Genomic DNA, 23,650 nt, shown 5'->3' on the forward strand with positions numbered 1-23,650 from the left:
AATATAAAAAAATATCGGAGTTCTGAAAGCTATGTGATTTACAGGCGAAATCTTATTTTGCATATTTGATAATCAGCCTTATATATTTCTAAATAACTTCATTACAAAGAACAATTCTGTCTGAAAAGACAGTTCACAAAACAAGCATGATTTGACGCGATCGAAATTCTGCTCATTCATTTACAATTCCAGAGGCAATAGCAAATATATATATATATATATATATATATATATATATATATATATATATATATATATATATATATATATATATATAAATTTAGAAGCTAGTGAAAAGAATACTCACATTTTATCTAAAAGGGTTCAAACATCAAGAGAATGCTCTATTTTTTATATTAAAATATTGATGATTTTCTTATATAAGTATGAAATATGTTTTAATTTTCTTTCATAAGACGATCACACATGTAGCCATTAACCAGTTAACTGTTTTTGACGAGTATACTCGTCATGGAAAAGGTACAACATTTAGTGTTATGACGAGTTTATTCGTCAGGATTAATAAGTAGTGACAATTTGCAGTTTGAATTACAATTTTATTAAAAACTCTAACATATTCGTAAATTTCAAGATGTTTAAAATATTTTCAGGCCGAAATCAAAATTGATTAATAATTAATGTGAAAAAAAAACCCGTATATAATGTGATTTTTTTTTCTTAAACGCATCGCTTTATTGTATTAGTCATCCCAGAAGCAATTAAGCAATCATAAATTGTTTTAGACTATTCAATAAGTGGCGCGCCTGGTAATAAAAAGCGGGGTCTTTTGTACTATGTTATGCTCAATACCATTCTCTAACAGCAAAATAAAATATTTTGTATGTTTCTTTTTAGCTTATATATAAAAATGTATGTTAGTTTAAGTAAAAAAATAAATGTGATTATTGAAATAAAAAATAAAAGTCATTTTTCATTACAACATAATTTCATATTACACATACTCTGTGTTTAACGAATATACTCGAAATTTTTGCGACACAATTTAGATAACGCATTTTCCGAAGAGGTCGAAACAGTTATCTGGTTAACAGCTATTTTAATATAACTGTACTCTTGTTTTATTTCTATGTATGATATTGTATGCAATACAAATTATGTTAAAGAATGAGAATGTCTTTGATAAAAGCTTCTTGCCAATAAGTCAAATATCAGTTTACTATATGAGAATACGTTCAACGCGAGTAATACCTGATGCGTCAGCTAGTAAATTGGATCCCAATGTTTGTTCCTTAGCTTGCTTGCTTGAATTTTATTGGCGCAAGAGCCATGTTTTGGCAAAACTGTGCGTTTGGTCCTTAGGGATATCGATTTCCTTACAGAGGAAATCGCAAGATATTATATCAAAAGCTGTTGGGAAATTTATAGAATATTTCGTTTTGTTGGATTTTCGTTACTTATTTCTCAAAATCAAAGTATTGCCCGAAAATCAGTGTTTAAAAAGAACTGAGCTCTCTCCCACTCCACATCGGCTTGAAGAAGTTTCATCGCCAATATCAACAAATTTAGTGTGCATTTTTCCCACTTGCACAACGAAAATACGGCGAAATCGCGTTTTGAACCTCCACCCCAAAGACAAGACTTTAATCAAGCCTAAAAATCTGCAACAAAGGCGGTTTAATTTCGTGATGTTTTTAATTAACTCTAAAACTCGGTTAAATACTCTACGTTTTCTTCGTTGTGTATACTGTCCAGCTGTGACTGCCTGTAGCAATTCTATATGCATGCATCTGCACGTTGTTCTTTTTCGTTTTCTTACTCTCCTGAAAATGTACTTTTCTTTTTTCTGTAGAACAAGATATCATGATGGCCAGGCTGCCAGAATGTGTGGATTTGAAGCTTGCTCTTGCGTTGCTATTTTTTGCAGCCCTTTCAGAAATAACGAATGGTTGCTGCCACAGCTACTATCCTGTGTATTATCCTGTTTATGTCGGAGGGTAAAATTTTTATCATCTGTTTTATTTCTTTTTGTCCTTTTTGATCATACCATCAGCATTAAATTAAAAACTTATTTATATGTTAAATCTATTTCTACTAGCATATAATACCGTTTAATATTATTCCACATTATTTAATATTATTCCAATATTATCTCCACAATATTGTGCGACATTCAAAATATAAAATAAAACCGTAGAGATATCGCACAATACTTTGTGCTAAAAGGGTTCAAGAAAAAAATTTCCTTTTTTTAATGTTTGTGTTAAGAAAGGGTGATAAACATTCTATTATAAAATGTTTTCATTTATAAAAATAAATTATTTCGTTTTTAGAGGCAAAAAAGTTATTCATATTCACACGAAGAATGAGCATCACCATCATCATCACCACGGACACAACCATCATCACAACCATGGTCATCATCACAGCCATGGGCATCACCACGGTCACCATCACGAGCACCACCATGGGCACCAACATGGGTTTCATCAGGGGCATGTTCACGGTCGTCATAATGGTCTTCCTGTGGAAACACATGCAGGAAAAATACAGCAAGTCGTTCATTTACCTCAACTGTTTGGACTACAGTATTGAAGCTTACCGGAAATGAACGGTATTGAGATTAATATTTTCTAATGATGTGGAAATTACGTGAACAGATTAGAAGAAAATTTTGCTATTAGCTTCGTGGTGGCAAAATGGCGAAAACCGTATTCGAATTGAGTGAACCTCAAAGCAGATTTTAGTTAATTAGTAAGCAAACAAACTGCAAGGTTAGATAATGAAAATAGTTATTGATTATTTTTATTCAAAACTCAAATTGACTTAGCCATGATTTACCAAAGAGTCCAATCACAGCTGACATATCAGCAGCCTTAAACGTCAACTGAAGAAAGATTTGAAAGTATTTTTAAAAGAAATTTTTGTTCTGAGCAAGTAGAATCATCAAATATTGGATCAATATGTTCCAAATTTTAGGGCTATTCTCTTGTTTCATAAAGATCTGTTAGCAAAATATTGAACTGATGAGTATTACTTTGTAAATGGTTGATATTTTATTATTTTAGCGTATTCTTATTTATTGTATTTTCATCCAAGCATCATTGAGTTCTTTGTGAAATAAAATTTTCTAATTAAGGTATTTATTTTAAATATTTGTTACTTATGATAAACTGTATATATAGACAAAATTAAAATTTGTCGGCAATGAATTTTGTGTGCTGAAAATTAAGGAATTCTGAGCGCTTTTGTGTTCCTATTTTAAGTACATATATTTAAAAATTTAATATATTTGAACTTTTTTTATTGTTTTGTTTATTTTCAGAAATTAGTGGCCTCGAAATGAGTTTTGAGCAATTACTTATGTAAAACATTTTGATTTTTGTTTAAAAATATTCAAATAAGAATTTGGATCATTAAACGAATAAGTGAGTGAACATAGAACAGTTACAAATGATTATGATGTGATTGTCATTTATTACAATTCAAATTTTAAAAAAATATTAGATCAGATAGGGTACTTTGTTTTCGAATACAGTCTGGAATTTAGCAAGTCATTTCAAACTTTAAACTAAACTTTTCAAATTCCTAACAAATTTTCTTTCTTCTTCACTATGGAATTTTCCTTTATCATGTACATACTGCAAATATTTTTTTTAATGACTTCTCGAATTTTCCCCATATTTTAGATCAAACCATGTCCGAAAATGCATGTTTGTATATATATACAAAAGTATTAGAATCAAGTTAATAGGAAAAACAAAAAATCAAATAAAAAAATTATAAAAAATATAAAAAAAGAATCCGGCCTGAAGACTTTTTCAAGGGTCACCCTCAGGCAGGGATTCAAAGAAAGGGATTTTTTCTGTGAGGAAATACAGACATTGTCTAATAATGATTCCTCGTGACCCGAAAATCCCCTGAAATTATGCTCAAGAGATATACCATTTTAACAGAAAGGAAATATAAAACAACAAATAAGAAGAAATTAACCACAACAAAGTAAAAAAACAATAACAAAAAAAAAAAAAAACAATAAAAACAAAAAAAATAGCACTAAAATTAAAAATTAAAAATGAAAAGGCCAGTACATACCATCAACAGTGAAGGAAACTTTAAACTATTGATTGTGATTCCCTGTTTTTAAAAAACTAGCGGTAAATTATGTAAACAGATGTAGGCTCCCAGCGCCATCTATTGAGTGATCCAATATGCAAGGAAAGTTCTATTTTTATTTAAGCCAAAGGATTAATCCCAAACCATACCTTGTTTAATTAAAAAATTGACATTACAGTAATTTCTAGGAAATTCGTTTTTAATTAATTTTTAAGGAGGTTGTTTGATGCTTCAATATAAGAATTTTTATTATTGCAAACCCTTTTGATCCTGTTAACTTGTGAGAAAATTAGATTTTTGAAAATTTTAGAGTTTAGATTGGAATGGTAGTTACATAGTTTTGTTATTTTAAAGTTGAAATCATCCCTTTTATCGTATATACCAACTATTGTTTTATCATTAGCAATTTCGATTTTTAAATCCAGAAAGGTAGCCTCAAGTTGATTTTTATTTGTATCTTTTAGAATTAAATCTTTTGGATAGCAATTAGTAATAATATTAGTATTGTCGAAGTTAATCAATATATCTCCACCCGTTTATTAAATTATATATAATTATTTTTTTCTCATAGTAATGCAGGAAAATATTAGCTAAAGCACTTGAGAAAGCTGTTCCCATTGGAATGCCCTTGACTTGTTTATAAAAATTAATACCATTAAACACGTAATTTTCAGTAATATTAAAATTACATAACTGAAGCCAGTTATTTTTAGGAATGATATTTTCATTTAAATATTCGTCATATATAAAAGTGCAGACCTTTATTAATTTTTCATGAGGTAGATTAGTGTATAAATTTTCGAAATCAAAAGTATTAAGTTTATTAATGTTGTTATCTTTAAGAAAATCCAATACTTCTTTGTTACTAGAAATAATAAAGTTGTCTTCATTTTTTATTTTGTCCAGGATAATTTTTAAGTATTTAAAGCAGTTGTTCTTAACCTTTTTAAGCCGCGACCCAAATTTGAGAAAAAGTCAAAATTTTTTCATTGCTTTATTTTAGATCGTATTTTTAAAAAATCTTCAATCCTACGATGATGATTTTTTTTAACTTACAAATTTTTTATTTATTTTTTTAATAATAAAGATAAACAAAAGTACTTTTCGATCCAAGGAAAATTTTATTAATAATCAAGTGTTTTTAATAATTTTTATTGACCAAATTAAAATATATTTATAACTTTTCGAAAATAATTGACATTTTAACTTATTCCTAAAAAAAAAAGAAATATCAATACATATGTTAAGTCTTTTAAATTTTAAATGCAAGTCATACAGTTTTAATGAGAACCTTGTGCTTGAATACATTTTGAAAGATCTTCAAACCTCGGTTGAATGCTTGTCAAGGAGCACCTTATATCTATTTCAGGATTTAACTTGTTTCGGTAATTGTTTTTGATTACACACAGAGCCGAAAAACCAGCCTCACACATATATTGTTGCAAAGGGCAATAATATTTTTAGGGCTTCTTTAACAATTATTGGCTTTTCGGTTTTTAATTTTAACCAGAAAGCACATAAAGATTCAGTGTTTTTGTAGAAATTGTATCGAAGTGCTTGGTCACTTTGTATTTCTATTAATTGTTCTTGAAATTGATTAATATTAACAAATTCCTCATGCAAATCACTTACATCAAAATTAAATGGCATTCGAACCCAATTATATTTGAAAACATCGTCTGCAGGGAAATATCGATCAAAGTCTGCTATTAGTTTTTCTAAATGATTAATAATAATTTTCTGTATTTCAAAATCTGTGATATCAATATTATTGTCTTCAACAAGTAAATTAAGAGTCGGGAATGAAGCAAGTATCTTTACTTCAACCTTATTTCTCCATAATTTGAGTTTATTTTTAAAACATGTAATTTTTTCAGTTAATTCAATAATAGTATGATTACGTCTTTGCATAGACGTATTTAGATTATTTATTTCGAATAAAATATCTGACAAATAAGCAACTTGAGTAATCCACTTCAACTCGGAGAATTTAGATGCTAATGGGTGTTTCTTTTCTCTCAAAAATAATTCGACTTCTGTCCGTAATGATAATACTCTTTGAACAACTTTGCCCTCGGACAGCCATCTAACTTCAGAATAATATAATAAATGTTCGTATTCTGCACCAAATTCGAAACACAGTTCGCGGAAAATTCTACAGTTAAGAGTTCTTGATTTGATAAAATTGACTCCATTTAGTTCTCACCGTTATTATCATCACACGTACTTTTTTTGCTCTCGCTTTTTAATCAGCTGATATTTTTTGATCTTGTTAATCACATTCATTTTCGATTGTTGATATTTATTCAAATCGTCATTTCTAAAATGTCTAAAATTTGGTGCATTACTAACTTTTTTGGTTCGACTCAGCGCGACCCAAGAAATATGCTTCGCGACCCAATTTTGGGTCGCGACCCATAGCTTAAGAACCGCTGATTTAAAGAAATGTTTACCCGTATAGTAATTATAACTGCCAGTGCTACAGGTTACGAATCTGAATTTTAATGGATTTTTATGAAATTTAACTGTTGGGAATAAATAAGGATAGTTAAGAGAGCAAGTCTTAGTTTTGGTTTTTTTTGCGAAAGCTAGCATTCTTTTATCTAATTCCTTTTTCCCGGTGTTCTTTAACATATAAGTTGCATTAGAGTTATATTCATTAATTAAAAGTTCTTTATAATAATATTTACAAATTAAACAGAAATTATTTGCTGATTTATCTATTACTGTAATAACAAATTTTTCTTTAAAATTTTTTATTTCGTTTTTTAATGTTTTACTAAAATAAATCCCACGTTCTTTAGATCTGTTAAAATCAGTATTCATTTTTAGTTTAATTTCCTTTAAAATTCTCACTTTCCATTCCCCGAAACCTTCGGCATGCCAATTGTATTTTCTAGATAATTTGGCAATAAAAACATCCAAATCATTACCAATAGAAATCAAAATTTTGTTATGTTTTATTTTTTCTCTTCCCATCAAATCTCTTAAAGAGTTGTATTCAATAATTTTTAAATTACCTGTAATAATATGACCTTTATCAATATCTGTAAAATCTTTATATTTTTCTTTGTTACAGTAATAATCTGTTTTATTTATTTTATCTAAATTTTTGCTATAGTAATTATAATTACAAATTTTTTTCTTTAAAGTTGAAGTGTAACTTAACGCTATTGATACAGTTGTTTTATCTGCAAGAGGAAAAAATATATTATTATTATGTATAATTTTGGGTAATTTTAGATATTCGAAGTAAATATCCAAGAATTTAATCACACAGTATTCTTTGAAAACATTATTTTTATTATTAAAAAGTAAATCGTTTTTTTTCAATGTTAAGTTTACATTTAATAAGATCTAGAATAATACATTTAGTGTACGAATTTTTAAACTCTAATTCTAATTTAAATTCGGTCTCCGACAGGTCGTATGCTGCCTTGTGGTCCGAGTGTCGGCCTGCATACTAGTTGAAGCAGGTTCGATCCGCGCCATCGTATTCCTTTTTATTTTCACTTTTCTTCATATTATTTATTTATTTTTTTAATTTTCAGTATAGAGAAAATTATTATTTTTCTTTTCAAGTAGTAAAATTTTGACCAGAATTTACAAAGATTTAAATATATTATTTAAAAAAACTTCCAAAATAAAGAAATTGTGCAAATAAAAGTCTCATTTTGGTTAGAGATTCTGGGCATGCGCAGACTTATCCCTTCTCTTATACACATGGCTTTCATGCATGGATATGCACCATTATAGCATAAAAATAAATAAATAAACATGTGGCTTTAAATTCGGTCTCCGACAGGTCGTATGCTGCCTTGTGGTCCGAGTGTCGGCCTGCAAACTAGTTGACGCAGGTTCGATCCGCGCCATCGTAATCCTTTTTATTTTCACTTTTTTTCATATTATTTATTTATTTTTTTAATTTTCAGTATAGAGAAAATTATTATTTTTCTTTTCAAGTAGTAAAATTTTGACCAGAATTTACAAAGATTTCAATATATTATTTAAAAAAACTTCCAAAATAAAGAAATTGTGCAAATAAAAGTCTCAGTTTGGTTAGAGATTCTGGGCATGCGCAGACTTATCCCTTCTCTTTTACACATGGCTTTCATGCATGGATATGCACCATTATAGAATAAAAATAAATAAATAAACATGTGCCTTTAAATTCGGTGTCCTACAGGTCGTATGCTGCCTTGTGGTCCGCGTGTCGGCCTGCAAACTAGTTGAAGCAGGTTCGATCCGCGCCATCGGAATACTTTTTATTTTCACTTTTCTTCATATTATTTATTTATTTTTTTAATTTTCAGTATAAAGAAAATTATTATTTTTCTTTTCAAGTAGAAAAATTTTGACCAGAATTTACAAAGATTTCAATATATTATTTAAAAAAACTTCCAAAATAAAGAAATTGTACAAATAAATGTCTCATTTTGGTTAGAGATTCTGGGCATGCGCAGACTTATCCCTTCTCTTATACACATGGCTTTCATGCATGGATATACACCATCATAGAATAAAAATAAATAAATAAACATGTGGCTTTAAATTCGGTGTCCGACAGGTCGTATGCTGCCTTGTGGTCCGAGTGTCGGCCTGCAAACTAGTTGAAGCAGGTTCGATCCGCGCCATCGGATTCCTTTTTATTTTCACTTTTCTTCATATTATTTATTTATTTTTTTAATTTTCAGTATAGAGAAAATTATTATTTTTCTTTTCAAGTAGTAAAATTTTGACCAGAATTTACAAAGATTTAAATATATTATTTAAAAAAACTTCCAAAATAAAGAAATTGTGCAAATAAAAGTCTCATTTTGGTTACAGATTCTGGGCATGCGCAGACTTATCCATTCTCTTATACACATATCTTTCATGCATGGATATGCACCATTATAGAATAAAAATAAATAAATAAACATGTGGCTTTAAATTCGGTCTCTGACAGCTCGTATGCTGCCTTGTGTTCCGAGTGTCGGCCTGCAAACTAGTTGAAGCAGGTTCGATAGGCGCCATCGGATTCCTTTTTATTTTCACTTTTCTTCATATTATTTATTTATTTTTTTAATTTTGAGTATGGAGAAAATTATTTTTTTTCTTTTCAAGTAGTAAAATTTTGACCAGAATTTACAAAGATTTAAATATATTATTTAAAAAAACTTCTAAAATAAAGAAATTGTGCGAATAAAATTCTCAGTTTCGTTACAGATTCTGGGCATGCGCAGACTTATCCCTTCTCTTATACACATAACTTTCATGCATGGATATGCACCATTATAGAATAAAAATAAATAAATAAACATGTGGCTTTAAATTCGGTCTCCGACAGGTCGTATGCTGCCTTGTGGTCCGAGTGTCGGCCTGCAAACTAGTTGAAGCAGGTTCGATCCGCGCAATCGGATTCCTTTTTATTTTCACTTTTCTTCATATTATTTATTTATGTTTTTAATTTTCAGTATCGAGAAAATTATTATTTTTCTTTTCAAGTAGTAAAATTTTGACAAGAATTTACAAAGATTTCAATATATTATAAAAAAAAAAACTTCCAAAATAAAGAAATTGGGCAAATAAAAGTCTCATTTTGGTTAGAGATTCTGGGCATGAGCAGACTTATCCCTTCTCTTATACACATGGCTTTCATTCATGGATATGCACCATTATAGAATAAAAATAAATAAATAAACATGTGGCTTTAAATTCGGTCTCTGACATGTCGTATTCTGCCTTGTGGTCCGAGTGTCGGCCTGCAAACTAGTTAAAGCAGGTTCGATCCGCGCCATCGGAATCCTTTTTATTTTCACTTTTCTTCATATTATTTTTTTTTTTTTTTTTAATTTTCAGTATCGAGGAAATTATTATTTTTCTTTTCAAGTTGTAAAATTTTGACCAGAATTTACAAAGATTTCAATATATTATAAAAAAAAACTTCCAAAATATAGAAATTGTGCAAATAAAAGTCTCAGTTTGGTTAGAGATTCTGGGCATGAGCAGACTTATCCCTTCTCTTATACACATGGCTTTCATGCATGGATATGCACCATTATAGAATAAAAATAAATAAATAAACATGTGGCTTTAAATTCGGTCTCCGACAGGTCGTATGCTGCCTTGTGGTCCGAGTGTCGGCATGCAAACTAGTTGAAGCAGGTTCGATCCGCGCCATCGGATTCCTTTTAATTTTCACTTTTCTTCATATTATTTATTTATGTTTTTAATTTTCAGTATCGAGAAAATTATTATTTTTCTTTTCAAGTAGTAAAATTTTGACCAGAATTTACAAAGATTTCAATATATTATTTAAAAAAACTTCCAAAATAAAGAAATTGTGCAAATAAAAGTCTCATTTTGGTTACAGATTCTGTGCATGCGCAGACTTATCCATTCTCTTATACACATATCTTTCATGCATGGATATGCACCATTATAGAATAAAAATAAATAAATAAACATGTGGCTTTAAATTCGGTCTCTCACAGCTCTTATGCTGCCTTGTGGTCCGAGTGTCGGCCTGCAAACTAGTTGAAGCAGGTTCGATAGGCGCCATCGGATTCCTTTTTATTTTCACTTTTCTTCATATTATTTACTTATTTTTTTAATTTTGAGTATGGAGAAAATTATTTTTTTTCTTTTCAAGTAGTAAAATTTTGACCAGAATTTACAAAGATTTAAATATATTATTTAAAAAAACTTCTAAAATAAAGAAATTGTGCGAATGAAATTCTCAGTTTTGTTACAGATTCTGGGCATGCGCAGACTTATCCCTTCTCTTATACACATAACTTTCATGCATGGATATGCACCATTATAGAATAAAAATAAATAAATAAACATGTGGCTTTAAATTCGGTCTCCGACAGGTCGTATGCTGCCTTGTGGTCCCAGTGTCGGCCTGCAAACTAGTTGAAGCAGGTTCGATCCGCGCCATCGGATTCCTTTTTATTTTCACTTTTCTTCATATTATTTATTTATGTTTTTAATTTTCAGTATCGAGAAAATTATTATTTTTCTTTTCAAGTAGTAAAATTTTGACAAGAATTTACAAAGATTTCAATATATTATAAAAAAAAACTTCCAAAATAAAGAAATTGTGCAAATAAAAGTCTCAGTTTGGTTAGAGATTCTGGGCATGAGCAGACTTATCCCTTCTCTTATACACATGGCTTTCATGCATTGATTTGCACCATTATAGAATAAAAATAAATAAATAAACATGTGGCTTTAAATTCGGTCTCCAACATGTCGTATGCTGCCTTGTGGTCCGAGTGTCGGCCTGTAAACTAGTTGAAGCAGGTTCGATTCGCGCCATCGGAATCCTTTTTATTTTCACTTTTCTTCATATTATTTATTTATTTTTTTAATTTTCAGTATAGAGAAAATTATTATTTTTCTTTTCAGGTAATAAAATTTTGACCAGAATTTACAAAGATTTAAATATATTATTTAAAAAAACTTCCAAAATAAAGAAATTGTGCAAATAAAAGTCTCAGTTTGGTTACAGATTCTGGGCATGCGCAGACTTATCCCTTCTCTTATACACATGACTTTCATGCATGGATATAAACCATTATAGAATAAAAATAAATAAATAAACATGTGGCTTTAAATTCGGTCTCTGGCATGTCGTATTCTGCCTTGTGGTCCGAGTGTCGGCCTGCAAACTAGTTGAAGCAGGTTCGATCCGCGCCATCGGAATCCTTTTTATTTTCACTTTTCTTCATATTATTTTTTTTTTTTTTTTTAATTTTCAGTATCGAGAAAATTATTATTTTTCTTTTCAAGTAGTAAAATTTTGACCAGAATTTACAAAGATTTCAATATATTATAAAAAAAAACTTCCAAAATAAAGAAATTGTGCAAATAAAAGTCTCAGTTTGGTTAGAGATTCTGGGCATGAGCAGACTTATCCCTTCTCTTATACACATGGCTTTCATGCATTGATTTGCACCATTATAGAATAAAAATAAATAAATATACATGTGGCTTTAAATTCGGTCTCCGACATGTTGTATGCTACCTTGTGGTCCGAGTGTCGGCCTGCAAACTAGTTGACGCAGTTTCGATCCACCTACCTCGGATTCCTTTTTATTTTTACTTTTCTTCATATTATTTATTTATTTTTTTAATTTTCAGTATAGAGAAAATTATTATTTTTCTTTTCAAGTAGTAAAATTTTGACCAGAATTTACAAAGATTTCAATATATTATTTAAAAAAACTTCCAAAATAAAGAAATTGTGCAAATAAAAGTCTCAGTTTGGTTAGAGATTCTGGGCATGCGCAGACTTAACCCTTCTCTTTTACACATGGCTTTCATGCATGGATATGCACCATTATAGAATAAAAATAAATAAATAAACATGTGTCTTGAAATTCGGTCTCCTACAGGTCGTATGCTGCCTTGTGGTCCGAGTGTCGGCCTGCAAACTAGTTGAAGGAGGTTCGATCCGCGCCATCGGAATACTTTTTATTTTCACTTTTCTTCATATTATTTATTTATTTTTTTAAATTTCAGTATAGAGAAAATTATTATTTTTCTTTTCAAGTAGTAAAATTTTCACCAGAATTTACAGAGATTTAAATATATTATTTAAAAAAACTTCCAAAATAAAGAAATTTACAAATAAAAGTCTCGGTTTGGTTAGAGATTCTGGGCATGCGCAGACTTATCCCTTCTCTTATACACATAACTTTCATGCATGGATATGCACCATTATAGAATAAAAATAAATAAATAAACATGTGGCTTTAAATTCGGTCTCCGACAGGACGTATGCTGCCTTGTGGTCCCAGTGTCGGCCTGCAAACTAGTTGAAGCAGGTTCGATCCGCGCCATCGGATTCCTTTTTATTTTCACTTTTCTTCATATTATTTATTTATGTTTTTAATTTTCAGTATCGAGAAAATTATTATTTTTCTTTTCAAGTAGTAAAATTTTGACAAGAATTTACAAAGATTTCAATATATTATAAAAAAAAAACTTCCAAAATAAAGAAATTGGGCAAATAAAAGTCTCATTTTGGTTAGAGATTCTGGGCATGAGCAGACTTATCCCTTCTCTTATACACATGGCTTTCATTCATGGATATGCACCATTATAGAATAAAAATAAATAAATAAACATGTGGCTTTAAATTCGGTCTCTGACATGTCGTATTCTGCCTTGTGGTCCGAGTGTCGGCCTGCAAACTAGTTAAAGCAGGTTCGATCCGCGCCATCGGAATCCTTTTTATTTTCACTTTTCTTCATATTATTTTTTTTTTTTTTTAATTTTCAGTATCGAGGAAATTATTATTTTTCTTTTCAAGTTGTAAAATTTTGACCAGAATTTACAAAGATTTCAATATATTATAAAAAAAAACTTCCAAAATATAGAAATTGTGCAAATAAAAGTCTCAGTCTGGTTAGAGATTCTGGGCATGAGCAGACTTATCCCTTCTCTTATACACATGGCTTTCATGCATGGATATGCACCATTATAGAATAAAAATAAATAAATAAACATGTGGCTTTAAATTCGGTCTCCGACAGGTCGTATGCTGCCTTGTGGTCCGAGTGTCGGCATGCAAATTAGTTGAAGCAGGTTCGATCCGCGCCATCGGATTCCTTTTAATTTTCACTTTTCTTCATATTATTTATTTATGTTTTTAATTTTCAGTATCGAGAAAATTATTATTTTTCTTTTCAAGTAATAAAATTTTGACCAGAATTTACAAAGATTTCAATATATTATTTAAAAAAACTTCCAAAATAAAGAAATTGTGCAAATAAAAGTCTCATTTTGGTTACAGATTCTGTGCATGCGCAGACTTATCCATTCTCTTATACACATATCTTTCATGCATGGATATGCACCATTATAGAATAAAAATAAATAAATAAACATGTGGCTTTAAATTCGGTCTCTCACAGCTCGTATGCTGCCTTGTGGTCCGAGTGTCGGCCTGCAAACTAGTTGAAGCAGGTTCGATAGGCGCCATCGGATTCCTTTTTATTTTCACTTTTCTTCATATTATTTACTTATTTTTTTAATTTTGAGTATGGAGAAAATTATTTTTTTTCTTTTCAAGTAGTAAAATTTTGACCAGAATTTACAAAGATTTAAATATATTATTTAAAAAAACTTCTAAAATAAAGAAATTGTGCGAATGAAATTCTCAGTTTTGTTACAGATTCTGGGCATGCGCAGACTTATCCCTTCTCTTATACACATAACTTTCATGCATGGATATGCACCATTATAGAATAAAAATAAATAAATAAACATGTGGCTTTAAATTCGGTCTCCGACAGGTCGTATGCTGCCTTGTGGTCCCAGTGTCGGCCTGCAAACTAGTTGAAGCAGGTTCGATCCGCGCCATCGGATTCCTTTTTATTTTCACTTTTCTTCATATTATTTATTTATGTTTTTAATTTTCAGTATCGAGAAAATTATTATTTTTCTTTTCAAGTAGTAAAATTTTGACAAGAATTTACAAAGATTTCAATATATTATAAAAAAAAACTTCCAAAATAAAGAAATTGTGCAAATAAAAGTCTCAGTTTGGTTAGAGATTCTGGGCATGAGCAGACTTATCCCTTCTCTTATACACATGGCTTTCATGCATTGATTTGCACCATTATAGAATAAAAATAAATAAATAAACATGTGGCTTTAAATTCGGTCTCCAACATGTCGTATGCTGCCTTGTGGTCCGAGTGTCGGCCTGTAAACTAGTTGAAGCAGGTTCGATTCGCGCCATCGGAATCCTTTTTATTTTCACTTTTCTTCATATTATTTATTTATTTTTTTAATTTTCAGTATAGAGAAAATTATTATTTTTCTTTTCAGGTAATAAAATTTTGACCAGAATTTACAAAGATTTAAATATATTATTTAAAAAAACTTCCAAAATAAAGAAATTGTGCAAATAAAAGTCTCAGTTTGGTTACAGATTCTGGGCATGCGCAGACTTATCCCTTCTCTTATACACATGACTTTCATGCATGGATATGCACCATTATAGAATAAAAATAAATAAATAAACATGTGGCTTTAAATTCGGTCTCTGACATGTCGTATTCTGCCTTGTGGTCCGAGTGTCGGCCTGCAAACTAGTTGAAGCAGGTTCGATCCGCGCCATCGGAATCCTTTTTATTTTCACTTTTCTTCATATTATTATTTTTTTTTTTTTTAATTTTCAGTATCGAGAAAATTATTATTTTTCTTTTCAAGTAGTAAAATTTTGACCAGAATTTACAAAGATTTCAATATATTATAAAAAAAAACTTCCAAAATAAAGAAATTGTGCAAATAAAAGTCTCAGTTTGGTTAGAGATTCTGGGCATGAGCAGACTTATCCCTTCTCTTATACACATGGCTTTCATGCATTGATTTGCACCATTATAGAATAAAAATAAATAAATATACATGTGGCTTTAAATTCGGTCTCCGACATGTTGTATGCTACCTTGTGGTCCGAGTGTCGGCCTGCAAACTAGTTGACGCAGTTTCGATCCACCTACCTCGGATTCCTTTTTATTTTTACTTTTCTTCATATTATTTATTTATTTTTTTAATTTTCAGTATAGAGAAAATTATTATTTTTCTTTTCAAGTAGTAAAATTTTGACCAGAATTTACAAAGATTTCAATATATTATTTAAAAAAACTTCCAAAATAACGAAATTGTGCAAATAAAAGTCTCAGTTTGGTTAGAGATTCTGGGCATGCGCAGACTTAACCCTTCTCTTTTACACATGGCTTTCATGCATGGATATGCACCATTATAGAATAAAAATAAATAAATAAACATGTGTCTTTAAATTCGGTCTCCTACAGGTCGTATGCTGCCTTGTGGTCCGAGTGTCGGCCTGCAAACTAGTTGAAGGAGGTTCGATCCGCGCCATCGGAATACTTTTTATTTTCACTTTTCTTCATATTATTTATTTATTTTTTTAAATTTCAGTATAGAGAAAATTATTATTTTTCTTTTCAAGTAGTAAAATTTTCACCAGAATTTACAGAGATTTAAATATATTATTTAAAAAAACTTCCAAAATAAAGAAATTTACAAATAAAAGTCTCGGTTTGGTTAGAGATTCTGGGCATGCGCAGACTTATCCCTTCTCTTATACACATAACTTTCATGCATGGATATGCACCATTATAGAATAAAAATAAATAAATAAACATGTGGCTTTAAATTCGGTCTCCGACAGGACGTATGCTGCCTTGTGGTCCCAGTGTCGGCCTGCAAACCAGTTGAAGCAGGTTCGATCCGCGCCATCGGATTCCTTTTTATTTTCACTTTTCTTCATATTATTTATTTATGTTTTTAATTTTCAGTATCGAGAAAATTATTATTTTTCTTTTCAAGTAGTAAAATTTTGACAAGAATTTACAAAGATTTCAATATATTATAAAAAAAAACTTCCAAAATAAAGAAATTGTGCAAATAAAAGTCTCATTTTGGTTAGAGATTCTGGGCATGAGCAGACTTATCCCTTCTCTTATACACATGGCTTTCATGCATTGATTTGCACCATTATAGAATAAAAATAAATAAATAAACATGTGGCTTTAAATTCGGTCTCCGACATGTCGTATGCTGCCGTGTGGTCCGAGTGTCGGCCTGTAAACTAGTTGAAGCAGGTTCGATTCGCGCCATCGGAATCCTTTTTATTTTCACTTTTCTTCATATTATTTATTTATTTTTTTAATTTTCAGTATAGAGAAAATTATTATTTTTCTTTTCAGGTAATAAAATTTTGACCAGAATTTACAAAGATTTAAATATATTATTTAAAAAAACTTCCAAAATAAAGAAATTGTGCAAATAAAAGTCTCAGTTTGGTTACAGATTCTGGGCATGCGCAGACTTATCCCTTCTCTTATACACATGACTTTCATGCATGGATATGCACCATTATAGAATAAAAATAAATAAATAAACATGTGGCTTTAAATTCGGTCTCTGACATGTCGTATTCTGCCTTGTGGTCCGAGTGTCGGCCTGCAAACTAGTTGAAGCAGGTTCAATCCGCGCCATCGGAATCCTTTTTATTTTCACTTTTCTTCATATTATTATTTTTTTTTTAATTTTCAGTATCGAGAAAATTATTATTTTTCTTTTCAAGTAGTAAAATTTTGACCAGAATTTACAAAGATTTCAATATATTATTAAAAAAAACTTCCAAAATAAAGAAATTGTGCAAATAAAAGTCTCAGTTTGGTTAGAGATTCTGGGCATGCGCAGACTTATCCCTTCTCTTATACACATGACTTTCATGCATGGATATGCACCATTATAGAATAAAAATAAATAAATAAACATGTGGCTTTAAATTCGGTCTCTGACATGTCGTATTCTGCCTTGTGGTCCGAGTGTCGGCCTGCAAACTAGTTGAAGCAGGTTCAATCCGCGCCATCGGAATCCTTTTTATTTTCACTTTTCTTCATATTATTATTTTTTTTTTTTAATTTTCAGTATCGAGAAAATTATTATTTTTCTTTTCAAGTAGTAAAATTTTGACCAGAATTTACAAAGATTTCAATATATTATAAAAAAAAACTTCCAAAATAAAGAAATTGTGCAAATAAAAGTCTCAGTTTGGTTAGAGATTCTGGGCATGAGCAGACTTATCCCTTCTCTTATACACATGGCTTTCATGCATTGATTTGCACCATTATAGAATAAAAATAAATAAATATACATGTGGCTTTAAATTCGGTCTCCGACATGTTGTATGCTACCTTGTGGTCCGAGTGTCGGCCTGCAAACTAGTTGACGCAGTTTCGATCCGCGCCATCGGAATCCTTTTTATTTTCACTTTTCTTCATATTATTTATTTATTTTTTTAATTTTCAGTATAAAGAAAATTATTATTTTTCTTTTCAAGTAGAAAAATTTTGACCAGAGTTTACAAAGATTTCAATATATTATTTAAAAAAACTTCCAAAATAAAGAAATTGTACAAATAAATGTCTCATTTTGGTTAGAGATTCTGGGCATGCGCAGACTTACCCCTTCTCTTATACACATGGCTTTCATGCATGGATATACACCATTATAGAATAAAAATAAATAAATAATCATGTGGCTTTAAATTCGGTCTCCGACAGGTCGTATGCTGCCTTGTGGTTCGAATGTCGGCCTGCAAACTAGTTGAAGCAGGTTCGATCCGCGCCATCGGATTCCTTTTTATTTTCACTTTTCTTCATATTATTTATTTATGTTTTTAATTTTCAGTATAGAGAAAATTATTATTTTTCTTTTCAAGTAGTAAAATTTTGACCAGAATTTACAAAGATTTCAATATATTATAAAAAAAAAACTTCCAAAATAAAGAAATTGTGCAAATAAAAGTCTCATTTTGGTTAGAGATTCTGGGCATGCGCAGACTTATCCCTTCTCTTATACACATGGCTTTCATGCATGGATATGCACCATTATAGAATAAAAATAAATAAATAAACATATGCCTTTAAATTCGGTATAAGACAGGTCATATGCTGCCTTGTGGTCCGAGTGTCGGCCTGTAAACTAGTTGAAGCAGGTTCGATCCGCGCCATCGGAATCCTTTTTATTTTCACTTTTCTTCATACTATTTATTTATTTTTTTAATTTTCAGTGTAGAGAAAATTATTGTTTTTCTTTTCAAGTAGTAAAATTTTGACCAGAATTTGCAAAGATTTAAATATATTATTTAAAAAAACTTCCAAAATAAAGAAATTGTGCAAATAAAAGTCTCAGTTTGGTTAGAGATTCTGGGCATGAGCAGACTTATCCCTTCTCTTATACACATGGCTTTCATGCATTGATTTGCACCATTATAGAATAAAAATAAATAAATATACATGTGGCTTTAAATTCGGTCTCCGACATGTTGTATGCTACCTTGTGGTCCGAGTGTCGGCCTGCAAACTAGTTGACGCAGTTTCGATCCGCGCCATCGGAATCCTTTTTATTTTCACTTTTCTTCATATTATTTATTTATTTTTTTAATTTTCAGTATAAAGAAAATTATTATTTTTCTTTTCAAGTAGAAAAATTTTGACCAGAGTTTACAAAGATTTCAATATATTATTTAAAAAAACTTCCAAAATAAAGAAATTGTACAAATAAATGTCTCATTTTGGTTAGAGATTCTGGGCATGCGCAGACTTACCCCTTCTCTTATACACATGGCTTTCATGCATGGATATACACCATTATAGAATAAAAATAAATAAATAATCATGTGGCTTTAAATTCGGTCTCCGACAGGTCGTATGCTGCCTTGTGGTTCGAATGTCGGCCTGCAAACTAGTTGAAGCAGGTTCGATCCGCGCCATCGGATTCCTTTTTATTTTCACTTTTCTTCATATTATTTATTTATGTTTTTAATTTTCAGTATAGAGAAAATTATTATTTTTCTTTTCAAGTAGTAAAATTTTGACCAGAATTTACAAAGATTTCAATATATTATAAAAAAAAAACTTCCAAAATAAAGAAATTGTGCAAATAAAAGTCTCATTTTGGTTAGAGATTCTGGGCATGCGCAGACTTATCCCTTCTCTTATACACATGGCTTTCATACATGGATATGCACCATTATAGAATAAAAATAAATAAATAAACATATGCCTTTAAATTCGGTATAAGACAGGTCATATGCTGCCTTGTGGTCCGAGTGTCGGCCTGTAAACTAGTTGAAGCAGGTTCGATCCGCGCCATCGGAATCCTTTTTATTTTCACTTTTCTTCATACTATTTATTTATTTTTTTAATTTTCAGTGTAGAGAAAATTATTGTTTTTCTTTTCAAGTAGTAAAATTTTGACCAGAATTTGCAAAGATTTAAATATATTATTTAAAAAAACTTCCAAAATAAAGAAATTGTGCAAATAAAAGTCTCAGTTTGGTTAGAGATTCTGGGCATGCGCAGACTTATCCCTTCTCTTATACACATGGCTTTCATGCATGGATATGCACCATTATAGAATAAAAATAAATAAATAAACATGTGCCTTTAAATTCTTTCTCCGACAGGTCGTATGATGCCTTGTGGTCCGAGTGTCGGCCTGTAAAGTAGTTGAAGCAGGTTCGATCCGCGCCATCGGAATCCTATTTATTTTCACTTTTCTTTATATTATTTATTTATTTTTTTAATTTTCAGTATAGAGAAAATTATTATTTTTCTTTTCAAGTAGTAAAATTTTGACTAGAATTTACAAAGATTTAAATATATTATAGAAAAAAAAAACTTCCAAAATAAAGAAATTGTGCAAATAAAAGTCTCAGTTTGGTTAGAGATTCTGGGCATGCGCAGACTTATCCCTTCTCTTATACACATGGCTTTCATGCATGGATATGCACCATTATAGAATAAAAATAAATAAATAAACATGTGCCTTTAAATTTGGGTTCCGACAGGTCGTATGCTGCCTTGTGGTCCGAGTGTCGGCCTGTAAACTAGTTGAAGGAGGTTCGATTCGCGCCATCGGAATCCTTTTTATTTTCACTTTTCTTCATATTATTTATTTATTTTTTTAATTTTCAGTATAGAGAAAATTATTATTTTTCTTTTCAAGTAGTAAAATTTTGACCAGAATTTACAAAGATTTAAATATATTATTTAAAAAAACTTCCAAAATAAAAAAATTGTGCAAATAAAAGTCTCAGTTTGGTTAGAGATTCTGGGCATGCGCAGACTTATCCCTTCTCTTATACACATGGCTTTCATGCATGGATATGCACAATTATAGAATAAAAATAAATAAATAAACATGTGGCTTTAAATTCTTTCTCCGACAGGTCGTATGCTGTCTTGTGGTCCGAGTGTCGGCCTGTAAACTAGTTGAAGCAGCTTCGATCCGCGCCATTGGAATCATTTTTATTTTCACTTTTCTTCATATTATTTATTTATTTTTTTAATTTTCAGTATAGAGAAAAATATTGTTTTTCTTTTCAAGTAGTAAAATTTTGACCAGAATTTACAAAGATTTAAATTTATTATTTAAAAAAACTTCCAAAATAAAGAAATTGTGCAAATAAAAGTCTCAGTTTGGTTCGAGATTCTGGGCATGCGCAGACTTATCCCTTCTCTTATACACATGGCTTTCATGCATGGATATGCACAATTATAGAATAAAAATAAATAAATAAACATGTGCCTTTAAATTCGGTCTCCGACAGGTCGTATGCTGCCTTGTGGTCCGAGTGTCGGCCTGTAAACTAGTTGAAGCAGGTTCGATCCGCGCCATTGGAATCCTTTTTATTTTCACTTTTCTTCATATTATTTATTTATTTTTTTAATTTTCAGTATAGAGAAAAATATTGTTTTTCTTTTCAAGTAGTAAAATTTTGACCAGAATTTACAAAGATTTAAATTTATTATTTAAAAAAACTTCCAAAATAAAGAAATTGTCCAAATAAAAGTCTCAGTTTGGTTCGAGATTCTGGGCATGCGCAGACTTATCCCTTCTCTTATACACATGGCTTTCATGCATGGATATGCACCATTATAAAATAAAAATAAATAAAAAAACATGTGGATTTAAATTCGATCTCCGACAGGTCGTATGCTGCCTTGTGGTCCGAGTGTCGGCCTGTAAACTAGTTGAAGCAGGTTCGATCCCCGCCATCGGATTCCTTTTTATTTTCTCTTTTCTTCATATTATTTATTTATTTTTTTAATTTTCAGTATAGAGAAAATTATTATTTTTCTTTTCAAGTAGTAAAATTTTGACCAGAATTTACAAAGATTTAAATATATTATTTAAAAAAACTTCCAAAATAAAAAAATTGTCCAAATAAAAGTCTCAGTTTGGTTAGAGATTCTGGGCATGCGCAGACTTATCCCTTCTCTTATACACATGGCTTTCATGCATGGATATGCACAATTATAGAATAAAAATAAATAAATAAACATGTGGATTTAAATTCGATCTCCGACAGGTCGTATGCTGCCTTGTGGTCTGAGTGTCGGCCTGTAAACTAGTTGAAGCAGGTTCGATCCCCGCCATCGGATTCCTTTTTATTTTCTCTTTTCTTCATATTATTTATTTATTTTTTTAATTTTCAGTATAGAGAAAAATATTGTTTTTCTTTTCAAGTAGTAAAATTTTGACCAGAATTTACAAAGATTTAAATTTATTATTTAAAAAAACTTCCAAAATAAAGAAATTGTGCAAATAAAAGTCTCAGTTTGGTTCGAGATTCTGGGCATGCGCAGACTTATCCCTTCTCTTATACACATGGCTTTCATGCATGGATATGCACAATTATAGAATAAAAATAAATAAATAAACATGTGCCTTTAAATTCGGTCTCAGACAGGTCGTATGCTGCCTTGTGGTCCGAGTGTCGGCCTGTAAACTAGTGGAAGCAGGTTCGATTCGCGCCATCGGAATCCTTTTTATTTTCACTTTTTTTCATATTATTTATTTATTTTTTTAATTTTCAATATAGAGAAAATTATTATTTTTCTTTTCAAGTAGTAAAATTTTGACTAGAATTTACAAAGATTTAAATATATTATTTAAAAAAACTTCCAAAATAAAGAAATTGTGCAAATAAAAGTCCCAGTTTGGTTAGAGATTCTGGGCATGCGCAGACTTATCCCTTCTCTTATACACATGGCTTTCATGCATGGATATGCACAATTATAGAATAAAAATAAATAAATAAACATGTGCCTTTAAATTCGGTCTCCGACAGGTCGTATGCTGCCTTTTGGTCCGAGTGTCGGCCTGTAAACTAGTTGAAGCAGGTTCGATCCGCGCCATCGGAATCCTTTTTATTTTCACTTATCTTCATATTATTTATTTATTTTTTTAATTTTCAGTATAGAGAAAATTATTATTTTTCTTTTCAAGTAGTAAAATTTTGACCAGAATTCACAAAGATTTAAATTTATTATTTAAAAAAACTACCAAAATAAAGAAATTGTGCAAATAAAAGTCTCAGTTTGGTTAGAGATTCTGGGCATGCGCAGACTTATCCCTTCTCTTATACACATTGCTTTCATGCATGGATATGCACCATTATAGAATAAAAATAAATAAATAAACATGTGGATTTAAATTCGATCCCCGACAGGTCGTATGCTGCCTTGTGTTCCGAGTGTCGGCCTGTAAACTAGTTGAAGCAGGTTCGATCCGCGCCATCGGAATCCTTTTTATTTTCACTTTCCTTCATAATATTTATTTATTTTTTTAAATTTCAGTATAGAGAAAATTATTATTTTTCTTTTCAAGTAGTAAAATTTTGACCAGAATTTACAAAGATTTAAATAAATTATTTAAAAAAACTTCCAAAATAAAGAAATTGTGCAAATAAAAGTCTCAGTTTGGTTAGAGATTCTGGGCATGCGCAGACTTATCCCTTCTCTTATACACATCGCTTTCATGCATGGATATGCACAATTATAGAATAAAAATAAATAAATAAACATGTGCCTTTAAATTCGGTCTCCGACAAGTCGTATGCTGCCTTGTGGTCCGAGTGTCGGCCTGTAAACTAGTTGAAGCAGGTTCGATCCGCGCCATCGGAATCCTTTTTATTTTCACTTTTCTTCATATTATTTATTTATTTTTTTAATTTTCAGTATAGAGAAAA

At 30.3% G+C, this 23,650-nt stretch overlaps 1 protein-coding gene across 1 annotated transcript in view; it reads right to left on the reverse strand.

The window, feature by feature from the left end:
- Positions 1–2,302: 2,302 nt before the first annotated feature.
- The window catches only part of LOC129962202 (uncharacterized), a 109,907-nt gene continuing 88,559 nt past the window's right edge, over positions 2,303–23,650 (reverse strand). The window contains exon 2 of the mRNA XM_056075943.1: positions 2,303–2,482. Coding sequence (XP_055931918.1) covers positions 2,303–2,482 — 180 coding nt within the window. The remainder of the gene's footprint in view (positions 2,483–23,650) is intronic.

Source organism: Argiope bruennichi, chromosome 1, assembly GCF_947563725.1.
Source record: "Argiope bruennichi chromosome 1, qqArgBrue1.1, whole genome shotgun sequence".
Taxonomy (NCBI): domain Eukaryota; kingdom Metazoa; phylum Arthropoda; class Arachnida; order Araneae; family Araneidae; genus Argiope; species Argiope bruennichi.